The following is a 26008-nucleotide window of genomic DNA, read 5'->3' on the forward strand; positions in this document are numbered from 1 at the left end:
GAATATCAGCCCACAGTGGTAGTAACTGATGCTGACTGATGAAACACTATCTGGCATTTCTTCTTTCCAGTGGTTATCAGAGATAAGTCACCACCATTGTACAGTAAACTAACATTTCATGTGCCTATTGTTTTGTTTGATAGGAAAACAAGCTAATGTGCACCGCCATCTTATATAGGTGGACAGCATGACACAGGGCATCACATGGTCTGTTTTGTGTAACTGGCAAAATGTCAAACACGGCCACAAAGATAGTTACAAAATGGCAACAACTATACAAAAAAAGAAAATACAAATTTAGTTAAAGTTGAAATAGGCAGACAAAAAATACAGAAACAGACTCAGATGTATCAGTATGAAGGCTCAAAACTAAAATAAGCCTAACCTTTAAACATACCTATAGGGTCCATTCAAAGGACACTGTGGTCACTGGCGTTTCAGCATCCCTGTCATGTAGTGAATTTCTAACATGCCTCCTGCAGGTTCTCATCTCCCCTCATTGTGCTCAAACTACTTCACCTTTTGGGATTGACATTTCTAAAGCTGGCCTGCTAACCACATGACAGCTACTGCATTGTTCGTATTGCATTTGAATAATTGTGCCAATTGTTCCGATGGGCTATGCCCCCCTCTTCTGTTTCCATTCGCAGTGTCCTGTGGTGGCACTGACGGCACTTTGATGCCTATTGAGCTTGGAAGAGAGTGGGTGAGAATCATTAGTGAGAGATGCAGCATCGGACCTTTGTCATATTAGAGCAAAGTGGTGAAGACTTGCTATTTATTTTATATTTTATATTTGTAGACTAGTTTGCAGTGATTGGTCATCACTTTGTGAAGTATTCTTTTTGAGCTGATCAGTGTCATAAAAGCCAGATCAAATCCTCTGTGATTCAATGTTGTATAATAATAAAATGTGAACACTTCCAAGATGGTGAATACATAACATATTAGAACTTTACAACAACCTAGATGAGAACAATGCGCAAAAGCTCGCCAGTCCTATCCACTTAATTTCTCCAAAATAGCAACAAGTCTAATTTTGGAAGCCCGTAAAGTCCTGCTGTCTAATACACTACCTGGTCCCTTACTTTATGTGTCTGTGGTTCTCTGAGTGAAGTAAAACTTTCTAATGCTTGTGTGAAATTCACCCTTAACAGTTACCCTTAACTGTGTTCACCTGTTCATGAAGAACTCATTTTAAAATAACAGTCTTGACCCACTGGACTAATTCCCTTTATAATTTTAAACACTTAATCATGTCTCCTCTTAATCTTCTTTTGGTTAAGCTATGTATATGAATGTTTGGATAGAAATTTTTGAAGAGTAAGGAGCCATAGCTGCACTTGCTCTTCTAAAGGACTTCACCAACAGGGCCTTACGCAGAAAGCATGTCTTCAGAGATCTATTAGACTCATGATATGGAATGGCACATGGACAGATATCAGCAACCAGAGGCATCCACGTGGACTTCTGCCAGCTTCTGCGTCCAACCCTCGAGAGCGTCACTACACACAATCATGCTGCTAGAGTGGAGGTGCAGGTTCTCCCTGTGCTTGCCTCCTCCAGGGAAAACTTAAAAGACAGGCTGAAGGAATCTCAGCCTACTCCTACTTGAATATTTCACATTCAAGAACCTTCTTCTGTTGATCAATGTTAAAGAAAAGACACATGAAACCTGCTGGGATTCAATGCTGTCTAATAGGTTAATACTGACCGTAATTATTACAGTAATATACAGTGGAACCTCGGTTCACGAACATCTCGGAACACGTACAAATCGGTTTACAACCAAAAAGTTAGCCAAACTTTTGCTTTTGCTCACGACCACAGACTCGGTATATGAACAAGCCATTTTCCCTTTCAGTTTGTGCATTCCCTGTGCAGCAAGAGAGAGAGACAGACAGACACACACACACAACACACGATAGAGACACACACACACACACCGCGCAAAAGACACACACACACATCACACAAGAGAAACACACGCAACGCGAGAGAGACACACACACATCACACAAGAGAAACACACACAACGCGAGAGAGACACACACACACACCGTGCGCGAAAGAGAGAGACATACACACCGACCCGCGTGAGAGAGAGAGAGACACACACAGATCTGCACGAGAGAGAGACACACACACACACGCGAGAGAGACAGAGACAGCTGGATGCATAAGGCTTGTTTTAAGAAGACAGATCCGAGCATTGCTTTAACCTCGTTGTATTTAATGAAGACTTTTTTCTATTGGATTTTAACCTCCACTTCACTTCTGTTAACAGCGATCGGTTCGTAGCATGCATTGTTTCAATGTTACTTTTCTTGGTTGTTTATTAAATTACAGATTTTTCAAATGTTTATTTTTTTCCCTGTGCTTAAAACTCGTTAAAAAAAAAGTGTTTTTAGCGAGCGTGAACTCTTGCAGTGTCAGTTTTCTCTGTTGTTCAAGGTTTTCTCAGTGTTATTCAGTGTTTTTACATTTAGTTTACTATTACGCTGTGCATTCTATGGTATGATTAACTATATTTGTGCTTAAAAATCTTAAAAAAAATATATTTACATACAGTTCATACGGTCTGCAACGGATTGATTGTATTTATATACAATCCTATGGGGGAAATTACTTCGGTTCACGACCAAATCAGTTTACAACCAGAGTTTTGGAACGAATTATGGTCGTGAACCGAGGTTCCACTGTATTTTGATTTTCCAGTAACCCTACATAACATATTGTCTCCGGTTTCCACCTCTGTCATCAGACCGTCTACCTCATTTGCAGAGAAGGTTTCTTCTCGCTTTAAACATGAACTTCACTTGTTCTCATTTTTAATAAAATTAATGGGGGGCAATTCCATGCAATTTATATAGCACTAATCCCACTATATAAGAATATCTGAGAGAAAACAAAATAATTTGTTCATATGTGCACAAATGTTAATATTTTTGTTGGCTAAGCTGGACCAATTTTAGGAACATTTATTTGTATGTACATTTTATGAATCATGTTTTCCCCGTGTCTGCGTGGGTTTCCTCCATGTGCTCAGATTTCTTCCCACCATCCAAAGACATGCAGGTTAGGTGAATTGGCGACTCTAAATTAACCCTACTGTGTGCTCAGTGTGTGACTGGTGCCCTGTCTGGGGTGTGCTCCTGTCTGGCACCTTATGCTAACTGGGATAGGTTACAACTCCCCTGTCATGACCCTTTTCTGGATTAAGCAGGTTACATGACATGACATTTTATAGATCATTAATAGGAACTTATAGGAAATAATTGTATACTCAAATTTAGGATTCATCTATGCACATTTTTACAAATAAGATCCCCAGTTCCTATCCCTCAATTGGAATGTCTCTTTACTCCCAAAACCGTGCTTACTGTCCATTCTCCAGGTCTTTGACGTGGCATACAGTGGCCTCCACAAAATCCCTGGGGTTCCTGTAGAGGTTCTGTTGGAATGACTTGTCCTCATCAGAGTGGTGCTTGGCTGAACCATTGGTTTTGCAGTGTGCAATAGGACTTGCTTTGCCATTGGGTGACATTGATTCCTTTTCTTTGTCTTTCTCTGGGATGATGACCTCTACTTTAACCTCTACTGTAAAAAAAAAAAAGCATGAAAATTCACATGATAAAGCATTATCATGGTGTAAATATCAAGCAAAATGTTATCCACAGTTTCGGTAGATAATTCTTTCAGTTTGGACACATCACAAAGCTTTTGGATTAACGTTTTAACCTTGTATCAGTGCTAGCATGGTGACATTAGTCAGAATGAACTCATCACAGGTTTATCAGTTGGTTCAATGCTCGAAAACCTGCAACTCTGCACCCATTAAAGTGCCTCGTTTCACTTATTTTCATCACAGCTCATTATTCAGTGCTACTTTATCTCTCTGCCTAGAAAAATGTGCTGACTCTCATACTGATTGCTAAAGCTTAAGCCGCCTTGGAATTTCTACCTGCTGGGCAATCCTTTAATTATATTAAATTAATGGAAAACTATAAACTCTGTAACTATAAACATTTCCTCAAAGTTTCAGGACAGAAAAGTAGAACATATCTAAAACCATCTGTTTTATTTATTTATTTATTTTTTTTAGATCAATGATTTGAAACTATGAAGAGACCCCCTTTCACAAGATCATTTAATTACATTTTGAGGACTGCATGGCTAGCAAGGAGCTGCCACTATAAGCAACCCCAGAGTGAAGGCGGAGTACCTCAACAAGACAACGCGTGACAACTGGCACCACTGGGGATATGGTCAGGTGCAGTTGTTGTAATGGATGCTCCAGAAGCAAGTTATCTAAGGGCAATATAACATGGAAGCCCTAGAGAACTGTCATGAGGACAGAAGAGACGATCCAGCTATGGTTGCCCAAACCTTAAAACAAGATGACCATTTAAAATTTTGAAAGAAATCATTTTGATACAATTAGCATACTCAAGGGTTGGGGCATAAGAAATTACCCCATTTACAGGGACACTTAAAACAAAACCTATTTAACGAATGCAATCACCACATACAATAAACAAAGCAAAAAGCAGTCATAAGACACTCTGAATCAGACAGTGTTTCTCTGTCTTTGTAACGCTAATAACTTTGCTATCTCACACTAAAAATAAAGATAAAGGATAAAGATTTTGCCGAAACCCTTCCTAACTACAGTAGCACCAAATCTCACTTGTAAATTAACAAGTGAACCAACCCACTAGCTTTTTAACGTTATTCTTTTTTTTAGACTTTTTCCTGCAATTCTGCCATAGACAGACGGAGGCCTATCAGACACTGACACTCTGATTTATACAACATAATAACAATAATAATTATAACAACATAATGTTGCAATATAAATATCAAATTATAATGTAGGTTATAATTTAACACAAAAAGGGACTCTTTGTAGCATTGATGACTTAACACATCAAACTCGCCGTGTAATTGGTCACATCCTTTAAAGTGGGAAGGTGATTCGCCCCTCAGTACCAGCAGCAACGGTGGCAACTATGCAGAGAATTATGTAACTCAACTGGAATTGCGTTTAACACGATGCCGCCAATGAAACCATGAGGTCTGAATGGTGACTGTGTAAAAATGTTATGATAAAAATATAGAATATAGAAACCAATTGTTTTACTTTCTGCAGGTTAAATCTAGTATAGGGAAAAATCTCAGAAACTAACTGGTCAGCTATCCTGGGGGAATACAGGTGGGCTGAGATGAAAGAACGTAAACAGGCCAGTGTAGACTAGAATGGAAGAGAGAGATAAGATGTATGACTCTGAGAGAGAAGTAAGCTTGAAAAGGCTTCCTTTCATGGTTGCCTAAAACTACATTTGTACATCCTTTGAAAGTGGAAAAAAACAGTGACTGGAGCAATCCTTGGGCTAGACTTTAAATCTGCCAGAGCTACGTCATTTGAAATTTCAGACCCCCACTCAGTGCAGGAGGCATGTCAAGGATGACAAGACTGGACTCAAATGAAGGGCAGGGAGAAAGGCAAAACGTCTCTGTTTCATCCATGTAGATGGCTTCTCTCCCTCTGCCATATTCTACCCCGAGGAGAGGCCATTTCTGCTGCCCTATGCAGACAGCATGCTGGATCAAGCTCAAGACAGGGAGTCAACTGCTAATATAAAAATAATGGATGGTTAACATGAACTGGGCTATATTATTGTTATGAAAAAATATTTGCTAACCAAAAGTATACAGTCTGTGGGAATATGGATTTCTTTACATTTGGAACATTTCTGTGCAGTTACAGTCATATGAAAAAGTGTGGGAATCCCTATCAGCCTGCATAATAACTTACTCTCCTTTCAACAAAAACGATAACAATTGTATGTCTTTCATTTCCTAGCAACATCTGAGCACTGGGGTGTTTTCCAAACAGATTTTTTAGTGAAGCAGTATTTAGTTGTATGAAATTAAATCAAATGTGAAAAACTGGCTGTGCAAAAATTTGGGTCCCCTTGTAATTTTGCTGATTTGAATGCCTGTCACTGCTCAATACTGATTACTTGCAACACCAAATTGGTTGGATTAGCTCATTATGTCTTGAACTTCATAGACAGGTGTGTCCAATCATGAGAAAAGGTATTTAAGGTGGTCAATTGCAAGTTGTGCTTCCCTTTGACTCTCCTCTGAAGAGTGACAGCAAGGGATCCTCAAAGCAACTCTCAAAAGATCTGAAAACAAAGATTGTTCGGTCTCGTGGTTTAGGGAAACACTACAAAAAGCTATCTCAGAGGTTTAAACTGTCAGTTTCAACTGTAAGGAATGTAATCAGGAAATGGAAGGCCACAGGCACAGTTGCTGTTAAACCCAACAGGTCTGGCAGGCCAAGAAAAATACAGGAGTGGAATATGCGCAGGATTGTGAGACTGGTTACAGACAACCCACAGATCACCTCCAGAGACATGCAAAGCATCTTCCTGTAGATGGTGTATCTGTACATCGTTCTACAATTCAGCACAATTTGCACAAAGAATATCTGCATGGCAGGGTGATGAAATAGAAGCCCTTTCTGCACTCACGCCACAAACAGAGTCGCTTGTTGTATGCAAATGCTCATTTAGACAAGCCAGATTCATTTTGGAACAAAGTGCTTTGGACTGATGAGACAAAAATTGAGTTATTTAGTCATAATAAAAAGCGCTTTGCATGGCGGAAGAAGAACATCGCATTCCAAGAAAAAATCCTGCTACCTACTGTCAAATTTGGTGGAGGTTCCATCATGCTGTGGGGCTAGTTCAGGGACTGGGGCCCTTGTTAGAGTCGAGGGCCGGATGAATTCAACCCAGTTTCAACAAATTCTTCAGGATAATGTTCAAGCATTAGTCACAAAGTTAAAGTTACGCAGGGGTTGGATATTCCAACAAGACAATGACCCAAAACACAGTTTGAATTCTATAAAGGCATTCAGGCAGAGGGAGAAGTACAATGTTCTGGAATGGCCATCACAGTCCCCTGACTTGAATATCATCGAAAATCAATGGGATGATTTGAAGTAGGCTGTCCATGCTTGGCAGCCATCAAATTGAACTGAACTTGAGAGATTTTGTATGGAAGAATGGTCAAAAATACCTCCATCCAGAATCCAGACACTCATCAAAGGCTATAGGAGGCGTCTAGAGGCTGTTATATTTGCAAAAGGAGGTTCAACTCAGTATTGATGTAATATCTATCTCTGTTGGGGTGCCTAAATTTATGCACCTGTCTAATTTTGTTATTTTTGCATATTGCATATTTTATGTTAATCCAATCATTTTAATGTCATTGCTGAAATACTACTGTTTCCATAAGCAATGTCATGTATTAAAAGGAAGTTCCTATTTTGAAAGCTCAGCCAATGATAAACAAAAATCCAAAGAATTAAGAGGGGTTCCCAAACGTTTTCATATGACTGTACTTCTGCAATTTACTGTCTCCTAAACATACCCATAATTTATTTCACAGAGCCACAATGTTATCTGGTTTTGTAATATGGGTGCTAGCGTGTTATGATTCCCGCTATTGAGATGCTGCTGTAGGTTGCCAAGGAACACTGACAGTGCCGCATTTTACGTCACCAATACAACCCCTTAAATACCAGATTGACTACTCATTAATATATCTGTTTGGGATAAAAAAAATTCAAACTAACATAGTGTGAATTTCTCTCTTGAATTTCTGATTTCTGAACTTTCGGTTTTCTCTCTGACTTTGACTTCTGATTAACAATTACGCTTTGGTTCTCTCGATTTTGATTTTGTTTCTGGTGTTACTAACCTTCGGACAGAATCATCATTATTTTTCACAACTTTTGCACTTTGCTTCCTTATGTTTTGGGCACATTATACATGAACACATTTGTAACTTTTTCTGTCCTGCCTATTTTGCTACTCTTTCAAGCTGTCTAATGTAAAAGAAAGTGGAAGTGCTGAACTATGGTGACCAAGCTGGTAAGAATACGCATACGTGCATGCATGACAATATCTCTACTCCTATGCATAACCTTGTAGCGGTTGTTGGATGTATTTGCTGTCCACATCCGTTTGTACCTTTTATTGTTTATCAATAATACATAAATTCAGTTTCAACGACTTCTCAAGCTATGGACTACTTTGGAGGGACCACCTGACTTAGAGAGCCAATGAGAGCCATAAATAAGGGAAGGCAGCGCCATAGCGGGGAAAGAGAAAGTGCTGTCCGTCAAGAAAATACACCATGTGCAGGAAGCCATTAGATGAAATCGGGTTCATCTGTACAGGAGGGAGAAGGTTAATGAAGGGTTGGAGAAGCAGCAGAGAGAGCCTTGTGGACCTGTGAAAAGGCACTGTGAGTGTTATTTGGTCTAAGGTATAACTCAGCGAAACCCTTGCTAACATGAATTTCAAGGCATTTACTACAGTCAAACTTATGGACAGTACAATGACATTTTTACATTATATACTATCACTTTACATATAACTGTTATTTGGGTGTTATAAATTTATTTGTTCGGGGGTTTTGGAAAGAGAGAAGAGTGGTCAGCTGCAGCACGGAGTGTGTAAGTAACAGATCAGTTTTGGTGTGTATGGGTTGTCGAGGATGCCAGGGGCCATGACCCAGCCGGGACGCCTTGGAGGGCCGGAAGTGGGCGTGCGCCCATCTGGGATCATGTGGGGGCCGCCTTCCTGGTTCCTTTGGGGGCCACGGGTTCAGGGCATGGAAGCCCCACCCTGTAGGGCCCCGTGGTCACCGCCAGGTGGGAACCCTGGACCCCAGTACTTCCGCCACACCAGGAAGTGCTGGGGGGAAGAGAAGCAGGGACACCCGGAGAGCTCCTGGGAGAACAGCCGGCACTTCCGCCACACTGGGGCGTGTCAGCAGAAGATTGTCGGGGAGCACCTGGAGCGGATAAGTCGGGAGCAAGAGTCGGGTGGAAGAGGACGGAGCTCGGATGAGAGGAGTGGAGGCGGTCAGAAGGACTGAGCAAGGCATTGTTGTGCGGCCAGGACGTTAAGGGGTGATTGGTGCTGCGGCACTGGGTTGTGCACTGTAAATATTATTGTAAATAAAATGCGTGTGGTGAACCAACATGTCTGCCTGTCTGTGTCCGGGCTGTACCCCACAGGGTATAGTTACTTTTTCTACAATAATTTTATTATTTCCTTGCTTATATTCATCTCTGTTGGTGTGTTCTGTGCTTGCTTGTAGTGGCTAGTAGGAAGTAGTGCTGGTCACTCGCACTCCGGTTCATTTATCATTTCAATAGATGGCTGCCACTCTTGATACTCTAGGGATCGGCAGCTCATATTATAATTATGCCGTCTCTGGCGGAAAAAGGGTCTCAAGGAGCGGTACAACCTTTCAAAAGCTGAATGGACAAAATCAATGGCTAGACTACAATTGAAGATAATGTGGATAGACGTGCAGGTAGATACCAGTGAAGAATCTTCTAATCTTGAAACATGATATAATGAATTGAGAACATGAAATCAATCAAAGATTCCAGTGAAAAGTTATGAATAGGATTAAAAGTATTCAGTTTGTCACGCATGCACGTCAGAGGAGCACCTTTCAGACTCATCTGAGATACATAAAAATGACAGGGGGCCGCTGGCACTAATCTCTTCCTTGCCCTCCACTGTGCCAAGAAGATGCTCAGTGAGGGACGCTGAATCTGTCCCTTCTGGTCCCTGGCCTATAAATCTCAAGCCTGCTGGAAGGAGGTGTCATTCTGTCGTCCCTAAGGACAGAGCTCCATCCCATTCAGAAAACATTTCGCTTAAGCCCTAAAGAGACTGCTATTGGTTTTTGTTTCCCTTTATCTTGCGCCATAGAACACCTGCTTGATCACATTTGGAGAAGGGACCAACAGAATTAAACGCGGATGGGTAGCTTGGCCCCCCGAAGTTTATTCTTTCCAACTTGTTATTCCTTGCATTGCCATATGTTAAGGTCGATGCAATAAAGAGTATAAAGTGGAGAACAGGGTCACCTTAGGACCATGCCACATCAAAACACCTTCTAAGAATCAGTTGTGTTTTTAAACAATACCAGAGAACACTTAAGGTAGGGCAAAGAACTTTTGTCTGTGACCTCCCTTCAATAGACGGCATGGCAGCACAGCTGTTAGTGCCAGGCAGGTTTCTGTCTTTGTGCATTTTGCACCTTCATCTTGGGCCAGCGTGGGATGTCTTTAGTCACTATGGTGTCCTCTCCAATCACAAAGTTAGGTGTGTGTGCCCTGCGAAGAACTGGCATCCCATCCAGAATAATTGAAATAGAATTAATTTCCACTCCAAAAAGTCATTTAAAAAACGTTTGGATGGCCATCTACTCAATAGTGAAAGTAAAATTAGCCCTTCTCTTTCATTTACAGATTTCAGACTTTTATGAAAACCAAAAATGTCTTCATTGTTTAATCAATTATCAAGACAAATCCCAATTAATCACCTCTGCTCTGAAGTTGAATTCAAAACCCTGGCTTACACCACAGCATGTTTGTGAAATTTAGCTCTTTTTAGTTGGAGCTCCAGTTAAAAATACTGAGCAGGCTGCTGAGGGGTCTCCAGCTTGCTTTCTTCTTTCCCCAAGAGATGTGAAACATCATTGATGTACGCAAAGTTTAAAGTGCTTACAGATTTACATACAAAACAAGACATCTGATTTTACAGGGTGGTCTTTCAAAGTTCCTAAATGACAGAATTAGAACACTCCATTCTTTCTAAATAAACCTCAGGCAATTTTCAGCCCGATAACTTTACTTTCATATCCATTTGACAAAGTTTAGTTTCAATATATCTTTAAAAAAAGAGGAGGGTTCAAAAGGCTGTGATGACATCTCACAGTCAAGGAATGAAGGCATGCGGGGATTTAATTATCAAAAACAAAATGGCCACACAATATAAGTTTTTACTCCGGGGAGAACAAGGAAGGCACTTCCACTTTCCAGTGGGTTCACACAACAGAACATCCAGTGGCACTTGCTATGGGATTAATGTCGCCCATGTCTGGCAGGCATCTTTTAATAAATGCAAAGAAAAGAATAAGCAAATCCTACTTAAAACACACCGCAAAGGCTTTAAATAAAAATCGCTCCTATCTCGGTAAATCTCTCCATAATCCTCTGCGGTCTTTAAAAGAAAGGCTATTTTTAATTCTAGTGAGGTGTTGCATCAATGAGAAAATGCAGACCACTACACAAATAAACATGTATCTTTAGTTAAATTTGCCTCTTCAATATTTTCTTGTTGCAGAATTGATGTTTAATACGGCAGTGAAAAGGAAATCAAATGCAAGGGACAAGCAAATTCTTTTCAATAGATTTTGGTTTTGCAGCTGCATTTTTGGAGAACGATTCTTCATAAAAGTGTACAAAAGTACATATTTACAATAGAAGCAATGTGGAGGGTCACGCATGTGCACCCGAGAAATCACCTTCCTGGCTCTGGTGAGATGAACGGTTCCATCACCGAGACGAGAGGGGGCACCGACACTAACGGTATCTCTTATTTCCCCCATACCAACAATAGGCGGCCCCCTAGTTCTGCTCACAAGGCTCTGGTGCCAGCAATATAAAAAGGGGCTGCCAAGGGGGCGTGATGTCACTGTTTGACCCACTCAGACAGAGCTCCAACTCCATCATGAACTAAAACAAGTCTAAGATGACACTATTACAAATGGCATTTATTTTCATTTCTGCCATATTTTTTGCTGTAATTAAAAGAGGGCGACCTGGCTAGTGCCCCAGCTTTTTGCCTGCTTGCATTAGTCTGCTTTCCTAGCCACTTTACAGGAGTCGTCAATTTGCTAAAATCAAAACTGCAATCAGAATCTGAGTGGGATTTTACTGAGGTATATAAGTATTTATACAGTCTACTTCAGGGCACTGCTGTACTTGCTGGGCAGTTCCGATTTGGCTTTGCGGGCACATTTTATATACTTTGCATACTGTGCTCATATTTTTCTATAATCTTCTTGGAACTGCACCACTCAGAGAATTAAAATTCCTCTCCAGTTAGGCCACAATAAAACTTTAATTAATGTGTGACCGATAGATAGATAGATAGATAGATAGATAGATAGATAGATAGATAGATAGATAGATAGATAGATAGATAGATAGATAGAGATACTTTATTAATCCCACTCTATAATGTTTTGGGACAAAGACAAATTTTCCTTGATTTTTCCCTCTGCTTCATAGCTAAGAATGACAAAACAAATACAGTCAGTCAGATCTGATTAAAGTACACATTCCAGACTTTCATTTAAGGGGATTTGCACCCATTTCAGACACACCAGGTAGAAATGACAACATTTTTCTATATGGTCCCTAAGGGCACCATAATCATCATAAGGCCACCATATTTAGTCCTTTGTCGCATACTCCTTGCATACAGTGACTGTTTGCAGTCTGTGATTCACAGACATCATCAGGTGCTGAGGATCTTCTCTTGTTATGCTCTGCCAAGCCTATAATGCAGCCATCTTCAGCTCCTGCTTGTTTTGGGAGCTTGTCCCCATAAGTTTGTCTCCAGCATATGGAAGGGGTGGAGTGGTGGCTCTGATGCTAGGGATTTGCACTGGTAAGCAGAAGCTTGCCGGTTCGAATCCCTTAAATGGCAAAAGTGACTCTACTTCGTTAAGCCCTTGAGCAAGGCCCTTAACCTGCAATTGCTCAGTCCTGGGTATGACCAAGGCCCTCCAACCTGCAGAGAAAAACCTGGGGGTTGGTGGCAGAATTGTCACTCCAGCCAGCATAAAAAAACCTCACACTGTTCCATTCCATCTGAACTAGTGTGGTGCTGAGGAGTCACCCATTGCATGGCTGCACTCGGGTCCTAATCTGGGATCGTCATGTGGTGGGTGCAGCAATGCGCTGTATCAGCATGTGCTCCTAACCTCTCCTCTCTCATATGGAAAGCCTGCTCAATTGGATTTAAATCAGGTGACTGACTTGGCCATTAACTTTGATTTTATTTTTAGCTTCGATAAACTCCTATGTTGCCTTAGCAGTACATTTGGGATCATTATCTTGTTGTAGGATGAAGCGCCGTCCAATGAGTGTGGAGGTATTTACTGAAAGTTGAGCAGATGAATCCTCAGAATTTATTGTGCCACTGCTGTCAGCAATTCCATCATCAATGAAAGTATGTGTGCCAGGATCTGTGACAGCCATACCTACCCAAGCCATAACAGCCCCAACACACACACACACCATGTCCGACAGATGAAGTGGTCTGCTTTGGATCTTGGGCACTTCCTTTTCGTCTCCACACTTTGCTCTTCCCATTAATCTGTTGCAGGTTCATCTTTGTGCACAAGACCTTTTCCAAGAATTCTGCAGGCTCTTTTAAGTACTTTATCACAAACTGTAATCTGGCTAACTAGTGGCTTGCATCTTGCCATGTAGTCTCTGTATTTCTGTTCATGAAGTCCTCTGCAAATAGTCGTCTCTGAAACACACACATCTGCCTCCTGAAGACTGTTTCTGATCTATCAGACAGACATTGGGGATTTTTCTTGATCATAGTGAGGATTCTTCTGTCATCAGCAGTGGAGGTTTTCCTTGGCCTATCAGTCCCTTTGTGATTACTGAGCTCACCAGTATGTTTTCTTCTTAATGATATTCCATACAGTTGATTTACATAATCGTAAGGATTTACCAATGTCTCTAATGATTCTATTCCTGTTTTTAAACCTCATAATGGCTTCTTGAACTTTCATTGGCATAGCTCTTGTCCTCATGTTGAACAATGGCAACTACAGACTCCAAAGGGTAGAAGCAAGCGGAGATATCTTATGATGATGCAATGAAACCCAACTGACTCATCACAAACACCTCTGACGCCAGCTGTCCCAGTCATTATGGTGCCCTGTAATGGGGGGACCGTGTAGAAAAAGTGTGTGACCAAAAAGAATACAAATCCCCTTAAATGAAAGTCAGTAATGTGCACTTTAATCACGTCTGATTTGCTTGATTTGTAATTGTAAACCGTGGAGCAGAGGGTTAAGTGAAGGAAAAATGTGTACCAAACATTATGGAGAGTGCTATATACAGTATATATATATATATTTATATTTATTTATTATCTACAGTTAATGAACAATTGCCAGTTATTACAGGATTCGCACTACTCACCTGGTTTGGGCTTAGAGAGACATCCTCCCATGATGCGCAAAGATGAATTAAAGGAAGCAAAAAGCTGAAAGATTAGAACCAGTGAGCTGTCAGGCACTCATTATGAAAATGCTGAACTTCCGACAACACGTCTGAAGGTATTCTCTGGAAAGGTCAGATCTGGTAGAGTCATGTTCAGTCATCTGCTCCTTTTTGCAATCTTAAAATAGAAAAAAAAATAAGTACAGGATTAGATCTGTGATTTTAACGCACATAGAGAGGTTTGCATGTGAAAGTTGCTATATAAATAATATCTATTATTATTATTATTATTCATCCACTCCAGATCTTTGACACTCCTTTAGTGTCCATAAGGAAATCCCTTTGATCGCTGCAGTATATCTAGTTCTAAATGGGAGCTCTGCAATCTCAAGTTATTAGCAAATATTCAATTTAAAATGTCCCACTTGAACATTCTCTATGCAAAGTAATTAGCTCATATTTAGACTTTGAGACAAACTGACACTATGTGAATATATATTTGTCTTTTGTTGGGGTCGTTTTTGTACAACGGGGTAAAATTGTGAAGATATGGAATTCTGCAGAACATGCTGAGGTGTTACTGAGTACAGCATTTACACCATCATCTGAGATGGATTTATACTACCTAGGGAGAAGTATGGCACGCCAAAGTAACATTCTGAGATATCAAAAAATAAATTTCAGATTTCAAAGAAAGTGCAGTTCACATTTTAAGATACCTGGAATTGGTTTCCAGACATCTCAAAATATGTTCCTTCTCAGTTTAAGATATCCACAGTACATTTTGAGGTATCTCAAAAGAATTATATGGCCAAAACTTTCTTGACGCCTCACCATCACACCTACTGTATATGGGCTTGTTGGACATCCCATTCTAAAACCATGGGCTTTAATATGGTGTTGGTCCCCAGTTTGTTCCTCTGGGTAGGCTTTCCACAAGATTCTGGGATGTGTCTGTGGGAATCTATGAACATTCAGCCACAAGAGCATTTGTGGGGTCAGGTACTGATGTTGGACAAGAAGACCTGGCTTGCAAAAAGTGTTCAATAGGGTTGAGATCAGGGTTCTATGCCCCGTCTCTGTGTTTTTATGGATGTGGCTTTGGGCACAGTGACACAGTCATACTGGAACAGAAAAGGGCCTTCAACAAACTGTTGTGACAAAGGTGGAAGCACACAATTCTCTAAAATATCTTTGCATGCTGTGTCACACATCTACACCTGGGGGTCATCCTTCTGGCTCTGGCAAGGTAAGCAGTACCACCCCGCAACAAGAGGGGGCACTGTCACTAAAACTGAAAACCAGCCCTAGACCATTCTCCTTCTACTAGTAGGCACTTTGCAGTCCAGAAGGTAGCATGCTCCTAGCAAGTGCCAAACCCAAATAGATCCACCAGACATCCAAATAATGAAGCCTGATTCATCACTCCAGAGACCATGTTTCACCGGCTCCAGGATCCAATGGTGGAACGTGTTACACCACTCCAGCTGACACTAGGCACGGTGCAGCGATCCTAGGCTTAGTATGACTACTCGCCGACAGAAACTCACATGAAGCTACCGATGCACAGTTCTTGTGCTGATGTTGATTCCAGAGGCAGTTTGGATCTCTGTTGGGAGTGATGCAACAGAGGATAGGAAATTTTTACCCGCTATGTGCTTCATGACTTGATGGCCCTGCTCTGTGAGTTTGTTTCAGGCTGCTGTCCTGCTTCACTCTCTCTTTCTTTCTTTCCTAGGTCACGAAGCGTAAGCGGAAGTACAAGCACACAATGGCCGACAGTGAGACGAATCGTGTTGCCGTCATCGTCGAAGAACTCCAGGCACTAGACAAGCAGATTCAGAAACTCCTGTCCAGAAGAAGGTACCTCAGAGGTTTGAAGGCTCGGCTGCAGGATAAACCATCCTTGACATTTGATGTCGACGCAACATTAACCCCACCTCGTGCCGCCCAATTTCAAGGACAAGTAAGCTTCACCCCCGCGCCTCGAAGGAGCGACGCCGACGCAGATGAAGACCTTGGCGTATTTCAGACATGCAGGCGGGGGTTCAAGGCTAGAACACCTCCATCGGCACAGGCGAGCATCCCAATTCAGAACCGGTTCAACCCTCTCCGCGTCCACAGTTTGCCTTCAACCCCGGGTGATATAATCGTGGTAGGTGATTCGATAGTATGAAACCTTAATATCATATGCACTAATCAAAAATCTTTTGTTTCTTGTTTTCCCGGTGCTCGAGTCCGAGACGTGATGAAACAGGCGCCGACCATCGTCAAACACAAGAAGGCAGTTGGATCCATCATTTTACACGCCGGCGTAAATGACATAAGGCACCGACAGTCTGAGATTCTCAAGGCTGACTTCGCAGCACTAATTAAAGACACGAAGGAGAGGACCCCATCGGCAAAAATTTTCATCTCGGGTCCACTACCTCTTGTCAGACGATCAAATAAATACTATAGTCGTCTGCTGGGATTAAACAACTGGCTGAAAGGCTTCTGCGAGACTCAAGACATCGGGTTTATCGATAATTGGGACCTTTTTTGGAAAAGACCGCGTTTCTTCAAGCGGGATGGCTTGCACCCGAATAGATTCGGCGCCCGGGTCCTCTCCGAAAACATCGCTAAGGTAATTTGTCTATCTTGACTGTTTGTTTCTACTTTAAACTTCCTCCGTAATACTACTGCTTTGCTAGGACATAATGGCTTAATAAAGTCTTCTGTAAAAGTGCACAACATTAATACTTTAATAACCAGTCTTAATGCACTTAAAACGTCTAGTCAGTGCGGCATAAACACCAATAATTTAGTTGCAATTACTACTTTAGATCAACAATGCATTAAAACTATAAAAAAAGATTGTAGATTACATAAAAAATACACACAGAGCGGCGCTAACAAAAATAATTTAGTTTCTGTTCCAATAACTAATAACGCGCATAGAATTCAGCTCTGCCCCTCGAAACATTAAATATGGCGCTATTAAATGTTAGAGCTTTAACTAACAAGACGTTTTTTATCAATGATCTTATTAGTGATAGAAACCTTGATTTTATTGCACTAAGTGAAATGTGGCTCAGCTCAGACGGCGCAGCTGTTTTAATCAAATCTGCGCCTCCGGATTACAGTTTTACTCGTGCAGACCGCCAGGGAAAAAGGGGGGCGGCTTGGCAAACATTTACTCGAGCCGGTTAAAATGTAAAGATGTTAGTTTTGGTAAATTTAAGTCCTTTGAGTATCTCGCGTTGTTATTCATGGAGATTCTCACGTTCTAGTTTTATCCGTGTATAGACCTCCTAAATTTAACGTCCTTTCTTGAGGAATTCTCAGACTTAATGTCAATTTTAATTATGAATTATGACACACTCTTAATTGTAGGCGACTTTAACTTTCATATCGATAATCAGTGTGACCTAAAAGTAAAGGAATTCATGAACCTCCTGGACTCTTTTGATTTGAGACAGCTCGTTAATCAGCCTACACATAAAGCAGGTCATACGTTAGACTTAATTATCACCAAAGGACTAAAGTTGATGTAAAGCAGATCATTGATATTGGTCTATCAGACCACTTTCTTCTACTATTTAATATAGAAATAATGATAGAAAACATTCATGAGAAGCATATTGTTAAAAAATGCTTCTTTGACTCATCAGCAGCTTTAAAACTTACAAACATTCTAAGCAATCAGTCCGTTTATAGTGCCAGCTATAATAGCAGGATAATGTAAATAGTAAAGTGGAAAACTTTAATTCTAAAGTAAGAGCTGCTGTTGACATAGTTGCACCTGAAAAGACAGTTAAAAAATCTTCTAGCATTGTTATTCCATGGAAGACCCAAAGAGTGTCTGATTTAAAAAGAACATGTCGTAGAGCTGAGCGTAAATGGAGGAAAACTAAACTAACTATCCATTATGAGATATTGAAGGTTAAAATAACAGAATACAATAACACAGTCCGTCTTGAGAGGCTGCTATTTCTCTAAGATTATAAATAACAATGCTAGTAATCCCAGAGTCTTATTTTCTACAATTGATCGTCTGTTAAACCCAGGTAACACAAAGGAATGCCCCCAGAATACTTCCAGTGAAACCTGTGAGAACATTGCTGTATTTTTCAATCAAAAATTAATGATATTAGAAATAACATAGTATATCTCCCCAACACTGGAACCTCCTAAGCCCCAGTACTCCGTTATAAACAAATTAAATCTTTCACCAGGATAGATTTACCTGATTTACATAGAATAATCTCTCAATTGAAACCCTCCACCTGCGTCCTTGACCCAATACCAACAAGGTTTTTCAAAGAAGTATCAGGCGCTAATTGATAATATTCTTGACATAGTAAATCGTCATTAGATACGGGGTTTTCCCAGACTGTCTTAAGACTGCTGTAGTTAAACCCCTACTCAAGAAAAATAATCTTGACCTCTCTGCTTTTTTGAAAATTTTAGACCCATCTCTAACCTGCCCTTCTTAAGTAAAATTCTAGAGAAGGCAGTCATTATGCAGTTAAATGACCACCTCAATAAACATGCTATTCTTGATAAATTTCAGTCAGGTTTTAGAACAAATCACAGCACAGAAACTGCACTTGTTAAAGTAGTAAATGACTTGCGGTAAATGCAGACAGAGGCCATTTATCTGTTCTCATCCTCTTAGATCTGAGTGCCGCATTTGACACCATTGATCACAATATTCTTAGAAATCGCCTTAGTCAATGGGTGGGCCTCTCTGGCAGTGTCTTAAATTGGTTTGAATCCTACCTGGCAGGGAGAAAATTCTTTGTTAGTTGTGGTAATCACAACTCAAAGACACATGATATCTATATGGTGTTCCACAAGGCTCTATCCTGGGTCCGCTGCTCTTTCTCAATCTACATGCTTCCGTTAGGTCAGATTATCTCAGGTTACAACGTGAGCTACCACAGCTATGCTGATGACACACAGCTGTACTTATCAATAGCACCTGATGACTCCGACTCTCTCGATTCACTAACACAATGTCTTACTGGTATTTCTGAATGGATGAATAGTAATTTTCTCAAACTAAATAAAGAGAAAACTGAAATTTTATTGATTGGCAATAATGGATTCAATGAGGTTATCAGAAATAAACTTGATGCATTAGGATTAAAAGTTAAGACGGAAGTAAAAAACTTAGGGGTAACTGTTGACTGTAATCTGAATTTTAAATCATATTCATCAGACCACTAGGACAGCATTTTTCACTTAAGAAACATAGCAAAGTTAGACCTCTTATATCATTGAAAGATGCTGAGAAATTAATTCACGCTTTTGTTTTCAGTCGACTAGATTACTGTAACGCACTCCTCTCAGGACTACCCAAAAAAGACATAAATCATTTGCAACGAGTGCAGAATGCAGCTGCTAGAATCCTAACTAGGAAAAGAAAATCCGAACACATTTCTCCAGTTTTGATGTCACTACACTGGTTACCTGTGTCATTCAGGATTGACTTTAAAATTCTGCTTATGGTTTATAAAGCCTTAAATAATCTCGCTCCATCTTATATATCGGAATGCCTGACACCTTATATTCCAAATCGTAACCTTAGATCTCAAATGAGTGTCTCCTTAGAATTCCAAAAGCTAAACTTAAAAGAAGTGGTGAGGCGGCCTTCTGCTGTTATGCACCTAAAATCTGGAATAGCCTGCCAATAGGAATTCACCAGGCTAATACAGTAGAGCACTTTAAAACACTGCTGAAAACACATTACTTTAACATGGCCTTTTCATAACTTCACTTTAACTTAATCCTGATACTCTGTATGTTCAATTCATCATAATAACTATTCATGGTGGCTCTAAAATCCGTACTGACCCCTACTCTCTCTTGTTTCTTTTTCCGTACGCCACCACCAACCTACTCAAAGCATCATGATGCACCAACATTGATGGACTGAAAGCCAGAAGTCCATGTGATCATCATCATCATCATCATCATCAAGTCCTTCCGTGAAAACCATAAATACAAAGAGGACTGTTTCATTTATGTTAGGTAGAATGCCCAGAGGGACTGGGCGGTCTCATGGTCTGGAATCCCTGCAGATTTTATTTTTTCTCCAGCCGCTGGAGTTTTTTGTTTTTCTGTCCACCCTGGCCATTGGACCTTACTCTTATTCTATGTTAATTAATGTTGACTTGTTTTATTTTCTTACTGTGTCTCTTATTTTTCTATTCTTCATTATGTAAAGCACTTTGAGCTACATTCTTTTGTATGAAAATGTGCTATATAAATAAATGTTGTTGTTGTTGTTGTTGGGTCTGCCACTTCATGTCTGAGCTGTTGTTGCTCTTCAACTCTTCCACAGGAAACAGCACTTACAGTTGACCACAGCACATCTAGAAGTGCAGAAATTTCACATACAAACTTAGGGGAAAGGTGTCATCCTATAACAGTACCAGGTTTAAAGTTGCTCAGCTCTTCAGTACGACCCATTCTTCTGCTGGTCTTTGTCAATGAAGCCTGCATGGCTTGTGCTGATAGTGTGTACCTGTTAGCAATGGGTGGGCTGCAACACTTGAACTCAATTATTTGGAGGGGTGTCCACATGCCTTTGACTATGAATTGTATCTTAAAGACATTGTCAGATATTTCAAAATTGCTGCCACTCCAGTTCAAAATATATTATACTAGCCGAAGCCTGTCGTAGCATACGGCGGTGTAAGAATAGGAACGGAAAACGGTGAGAAAGGAATTCAGTATAACAAAGGCTTAGGAAACCACCGTTGCAGTATAACGAAAATAGCAAGGAGCGAAACCAATACCAATGGTCGAGAGAGTACCTTCCTGTAGCAGGTTACAGAAAACATAGACATATATAGATAGACGCCGCATTCACTGTGTTGTTCAGTCGACACGATAAGTCAGCGCGTCCGCCCTATTGTGAGTGGTAAAAGTGCCATTTAAACTAATACAGGTAGACATGGAAACCGGGCTTTCTGATGAAAAAACAATAACGTTTTAAACAGTATCATTTACATACAACAGATTTTGGCGAATCGTTTACATGCAATTATTTGTATCCATTTATAGACTAAATGCGTGTGTATCCCATGGTCTTAGAGTTGGTGGGCAGGGCTCTGTGAGCTGGTGGGCGTGGCTCTCTGTCTTGCGTGCGCTCTCTGTCTTGCTTGCCCTTAGTTAGAGTTGGCGGGCGGGCTTTGGCAGGCGTGGCTCTCTGTCTTGCGTGTGTTCTCTGTCTTGCTTGCCCTTAGTTAGAGTTGGCGGGCGGGGCTCTGTGAGTTGGCAATCGTGGCTCTCTGTCTTGCGTGCGGTGTAAAGTCAACGTGGCTCAGAGGTGCATGTGGACTTCTGCACAGACGAAAGCGACTGAGGCTGTGTTTGGTGAGTTGTTGCGTGCCTCGAGAGCGACGCTGGACTCGGGAGGATGGTTACAGTTGGCATGCGTGGCTCTGTCATGCATATCCCATGACGCGGTAGGAGGGTTAGTGTTGGCGGGGCTCCGTCGAGCGTATCCCATGGTCTTAGAGTTGGCAGGCGGGGCTCTGTCTTGCTTGCCCTCAGTGTCTTGCTTGCGCTCAGTGTCTTGCGTGCCCTTAGTGAATTATATACAGTATATAAATACATTCTGAGATACCTCAAATGGACCTTAAATGCATTTTAAGAGACCTGAAATTTATTTTGAGATATCTCAAAATCACTCCCTGTAAAATTTCCAGTTCTTTCAATGGGACATTCCGTCTATTCAAAGATATCTTGAAATGTATTGGCAGTGTCTCAAAATGAGTAGGAAGTTATTTTGAGATATCTTGAAATGCATTTCAGATATCTGAAAATGGACAGAAAAATATTTTGCGATATCTCAACATGTGTTTGAGATATCTACAGTTACAGACAACGATATTCTCCTAAAACAAGTCCATGTCTTTTTAAAGATATCTTTGAATGTATCTAAGATATCCTAAAGTACAATTTAATATATGAAAAGAGGAGCAGAGACCCATTATAAGATGTCATGAAACGACTTTCAAATATCTAAAAATATACTTTAGGACAGTGTTTCTCAACCACGGGGGCTACCAATGGTGGGTCACGAGTTGCTATTTTTTATAAAGGCAGTGAGTTGTGCTGGGTCGTGCATTTTAAACTCAATTTGACTGTGCTTCATTCATCAAGGAAGAGTGGAAACACTTAAATGGGAAAAAGTGGATCACGACACCGAAGGGTTGAGAAACAATGCTTTAGAAATGAGAAACATGAGTCAATATGAAGTTAACTGAAATACATTTTAAGATATCTTTATTACATTTCCAGATACATTAAAATAACATTTTAAGATATCTGAAATGCATCTCAAGATATCAGAACAATAGAAACATTTTGATGAGAACATACCATTCAGCTCAACATAGTCTGTCAATCCTATACCCCTGATTTCTCCAAAACAACATCCTATTATCTTACTTAAGATTAATAGAAAATCTCTTTGAGAACACAGGCAATTGTACAGTAATTTATAGAGATTTATCTTAATTTGGATTTTGGATATCTCATGAGAACAGGCTTTGAGATTTAATATATTTGAGATATCTCAAAATGCACAGGAACTTAGTTCAATGCATCTTAAAATCATTTACTGAGTAAAGAAAGGTCTGAATACTTATTTCAATGTAAAATTTTTCAGTTGCTTACTTTTAACACATTTGCAACAAATCATAAAATCCTGCATTCTCTTTTGCATTCTGGGGATTTGAGTGTTACTTGATTTGGGAAAAAAATTATTTAGCACAAGGTTGCAACATAACAAAATGCATAAAAAATTAACGGTCTGAATACTTCCTGAAGGCACTGTGGGCTGAGTACATTTTTCTAGTGAAGATAAGAGGCAAATTAATACAAAAACAACAAAGCATTTGACAAATAGAGTATTTTAAAATGTTTTACAAATGGAAATTCATACTCTAGTAAAGCAAGAGAAAAAAGGAGAAGCTAAATAAATGAAATCAAGTAGAGGCAAAAAAATAGGCTGATTGTGAAACAGGTCACAGGGAGTCACAGGGGTCTGCACCTGAAAACCAGTGCATGATACAAGTGTTCTTTACACATCTTATAACATTCTGCTCCACAGCATCTCTTCAGTGTCTTTTTTGTTGTTATTCCACGCTATTTTTTTGTTGAATGCAATTTCTCATAACAACTAATTTTAGGGAAATGTAATTAAGAATTGATTCCCTTTACTCACCCGTTCTCTTGCATTTTCTGGAGCATGTCCTGAATTATCCACAACTGTTACATGTCCTTGGTGTCAGCGCTACACTTTGCACATCTAACTTCATTAATTCTTTGAGGCTTATAGCAGTGATTGAGAAATCTTACGCTGAAAAAGTGTTGGTGACTTGTACAGCTTTCCTCACAAAGAAATACACTCCTGAGATGAAACGTATGACACAGCACTTCAGCATGCCAGGAGACGGTCGTCAATCTGAGAGTTGCCTCAACTGAAAGAAAGATGGGAAATCATAAATAATACTGTGCATTAGTGGAAGAGTGTGCCTTTTGGTTATTAAAAAAAAAGCTGGAACAGATTTAATTTGTCAAATACATTTTAAATATGTTTCCTAAATTACAAAAATAATATCAGAAATATATAAATCTAAAGAAGGCAATGAAAAATAATTGATAGTAATTTATACTAATATTAATTTGAACTAGAAGACACTATTAATTTCATTTCTCTAGGAGGGGAATACATATTGTGATGGATGGCTGGGGCACTAACCTGACCGGGACACCTGTGTAGTGAAAGGACCAGCGGAGAGGACATGCACAGGACATTATCTCCCCCGGAGCACTAGATGGTAGCCCTCCTGGGTTGCAGCGGTGCCTCAGATTCCCACGGGGCTCCATGGGAGTTGGAGCTTGGCATAGTAGGTGCTGCCAGGGGGTGCTGCAGGGACTGTGAAGCCCTACTTTGTTGAGCTTCCACTTCACCTGGCCATGCTAACAGGCCACCAGAAGTACTCCCAGGTGCGGCATAAAATAAGACCGCTGCCAATGCTTCAGGAGCCAGTGTCAAGAGGGAGAGGATGATGCTTGCCGGGAGAAGTGAAGGCAGAAGAGAAAGAGAGGAAAAGAAAGAAAAAGAAGAAAAAGTGCTGTGTGCTCTACTTATTTGTGCTTTATAACTGTGCTCGTTGGTGGGAAATGATTGGGAAGAGTTTCCCACAGCCAAATTAAAGCCTGTGATGTGATAGAACTTGTATCTTGTGTCTTCTTAAATTGAATGCTAATAAAATGGAAGTGCTGTTAGCTCGTCCCAAGTCAATTTCAAACGGTCCTTGACAGCTCTCAAACCGAGAACCATCAATGGACAAAACCGAGATGGGCGCAGGCAAATGAGGGCACACACAAGCAAGAGGTTGGTGTAAAGTAATTAGTGATTTTATTTTAAACAAACAAGTGCTCAAACAGTGCAGGGCTCCTTCATTAATCAAATAATCAAATACAAAATGGTGGTGTGCAGAGGTTAAAATCCAATAATAAATAACAATAAATTATCTGTCAAAACGAGGTTAAAAATCCATTGGCAGAATCCCTGAACCTCAGTGCCACTGACAGGTGCAGTCAATCCTTAAAATTCTGCTTGTGTCCCTCACCACCTTTCTTCGGCACCCCTGGGACCCTGAAAGCACTGCTCTGTCCCCCATCTACTGCCACCTTATGGTGTGTGCCCTCTCAGAGTGGAGGGTCACTCCTACATTGTGGAATGCTTGACAGGAGCAACCTCGACCCCTCAAGCATCTGCCTCACGCTACTTCTGAGGCCCTGCTCAACCGCTTGCCTCCTTTCTTCTGGTGCACCTGCCCTTTCTTTCATTTGTCATTTACTTTATTTTTTCCTCCATCTTTCTCTTTTCTTTTTTTCTGCTCAGGCTCTTCTTATACCTCTCAGAATGCAGGTGCTCTGGCACTAATTGACTGAATCACATGTGTCTGCACATGAATGCATATTCAGCTGATCACTCCAGTTCATACCCTGAATCATCTCTGACACGCTAGCACACCCACACACCTGCACCCCACATAAGCCTAAGCACTCATACGTTCAATTAATCATTTAGCAATTGTGCTTTCCAACAGGGGCGGCACGGTGGCGCAGTGGTAGCGCTGCTGCCTCGCAGTTAGGAGACCCGGGTTCGCTTCCCGGGTCCTCCCTGCGTGGAGTTTGCATGTTCTCCCGTGTCTGCGTGGGTTTCTTCCGGGCGCTCCGGTTTCCTCCCACAATCCAAAGACATGCAGGTTAGGTGGATTGGCGATTCTAAATTGGCCCTAGCGCGTGCTTGGTGTGTGGGTGTGTTTGTGTGTGTCCTGCGGTGGGTTGGCACCCTGCCCAGGATTGGTTCCTGCCTTGTGCCCTGTGTTGGCTGGGATTGGCTCCAGCAGACCCCCGTGACCCTGTATTTGGATTCAGCGGGTTAGGAAATGGATGGATGGCTTTCCAACAGACTTAAATGTGTATTATCACAAAACTTCAGGATTAACATCAATTGTGTGTTGTTTCTACCAGCCCAAATTATGTGTAATTTTTGTTTCCTTTTGACTAAACGCTTACCTTTGAGCCTCACCTAAGCTCACTTATATACGATTACAGTTTAAATATCATTCTAATCTGAACAGATACAATTGTCCTTAATACTGCATATTAAACCTCTAATTAGTGATTTTTCTAACTTGGCAAACTTGAACCAGTTGTAGGAAGCCTCCTACAATTTAAAAGTTTATAAATACTAACTGCATTGTATATAGTTTACCACAATGTTGTTTTGGGACATAGTTACTACATGCTATCTGAGGGCTGATAGCGGGAGAGTTCCCCAGACGTCAC

At 40.7% G+C, this 26008-nt stretch overlaps 1 protein-coding gene across 4 annotated transcripts in view; it reads right to left on the reverse strand.

The window, feature by feature from the left end:
• Positions 1-26008, reverse strand: part of LOC120540415 (apoptosis-inducing factor 3) — a 173423-nt gene that overhangs the window by 85868 nt on the left and 61547 nt on the right. For 3 of the 4 annotated variants that reach the window (XM_039771151.1, XM_039771150.1, XM_039771148.1), the window contains exons 3-5: positions 23367-23622; positions 14120-14318; positions 3384-3600 (exon numbers count right to left, since the gene is read on the reverse strand). In XM_039771151.1, the coding sequence (XP_039627085.1) occupies positions 3384-3600; positions 14120-14150 (248 nt within the window). In that variant the 5' untranslated portion in view covers positions 14151-14318; positions 23367-23622. The remainder of the gene's footprint in view (positions 1-3383; positions 3601-14119; positions 14319-23366; positions 23623-26008) is intronic. The other variant, XM_039771149.1, reaches the window with a different exon arrangement.

Source organism: Polypterus senegalus, chromosome 12 (genome assembly GCF_016835505.1).
Source record: "Polypterus senegalus isolate Bchr_013 chromosome 12, ASM1683550v1, whole genome shotgun sequence".
NCBI classification, from domain to species: domain Eukaryota; kingdom Metazoa; phylum Chordata; class Cladistia; order Polypteriformes; family Polypteridae; genus Polypterus; species Polypterus senegalus.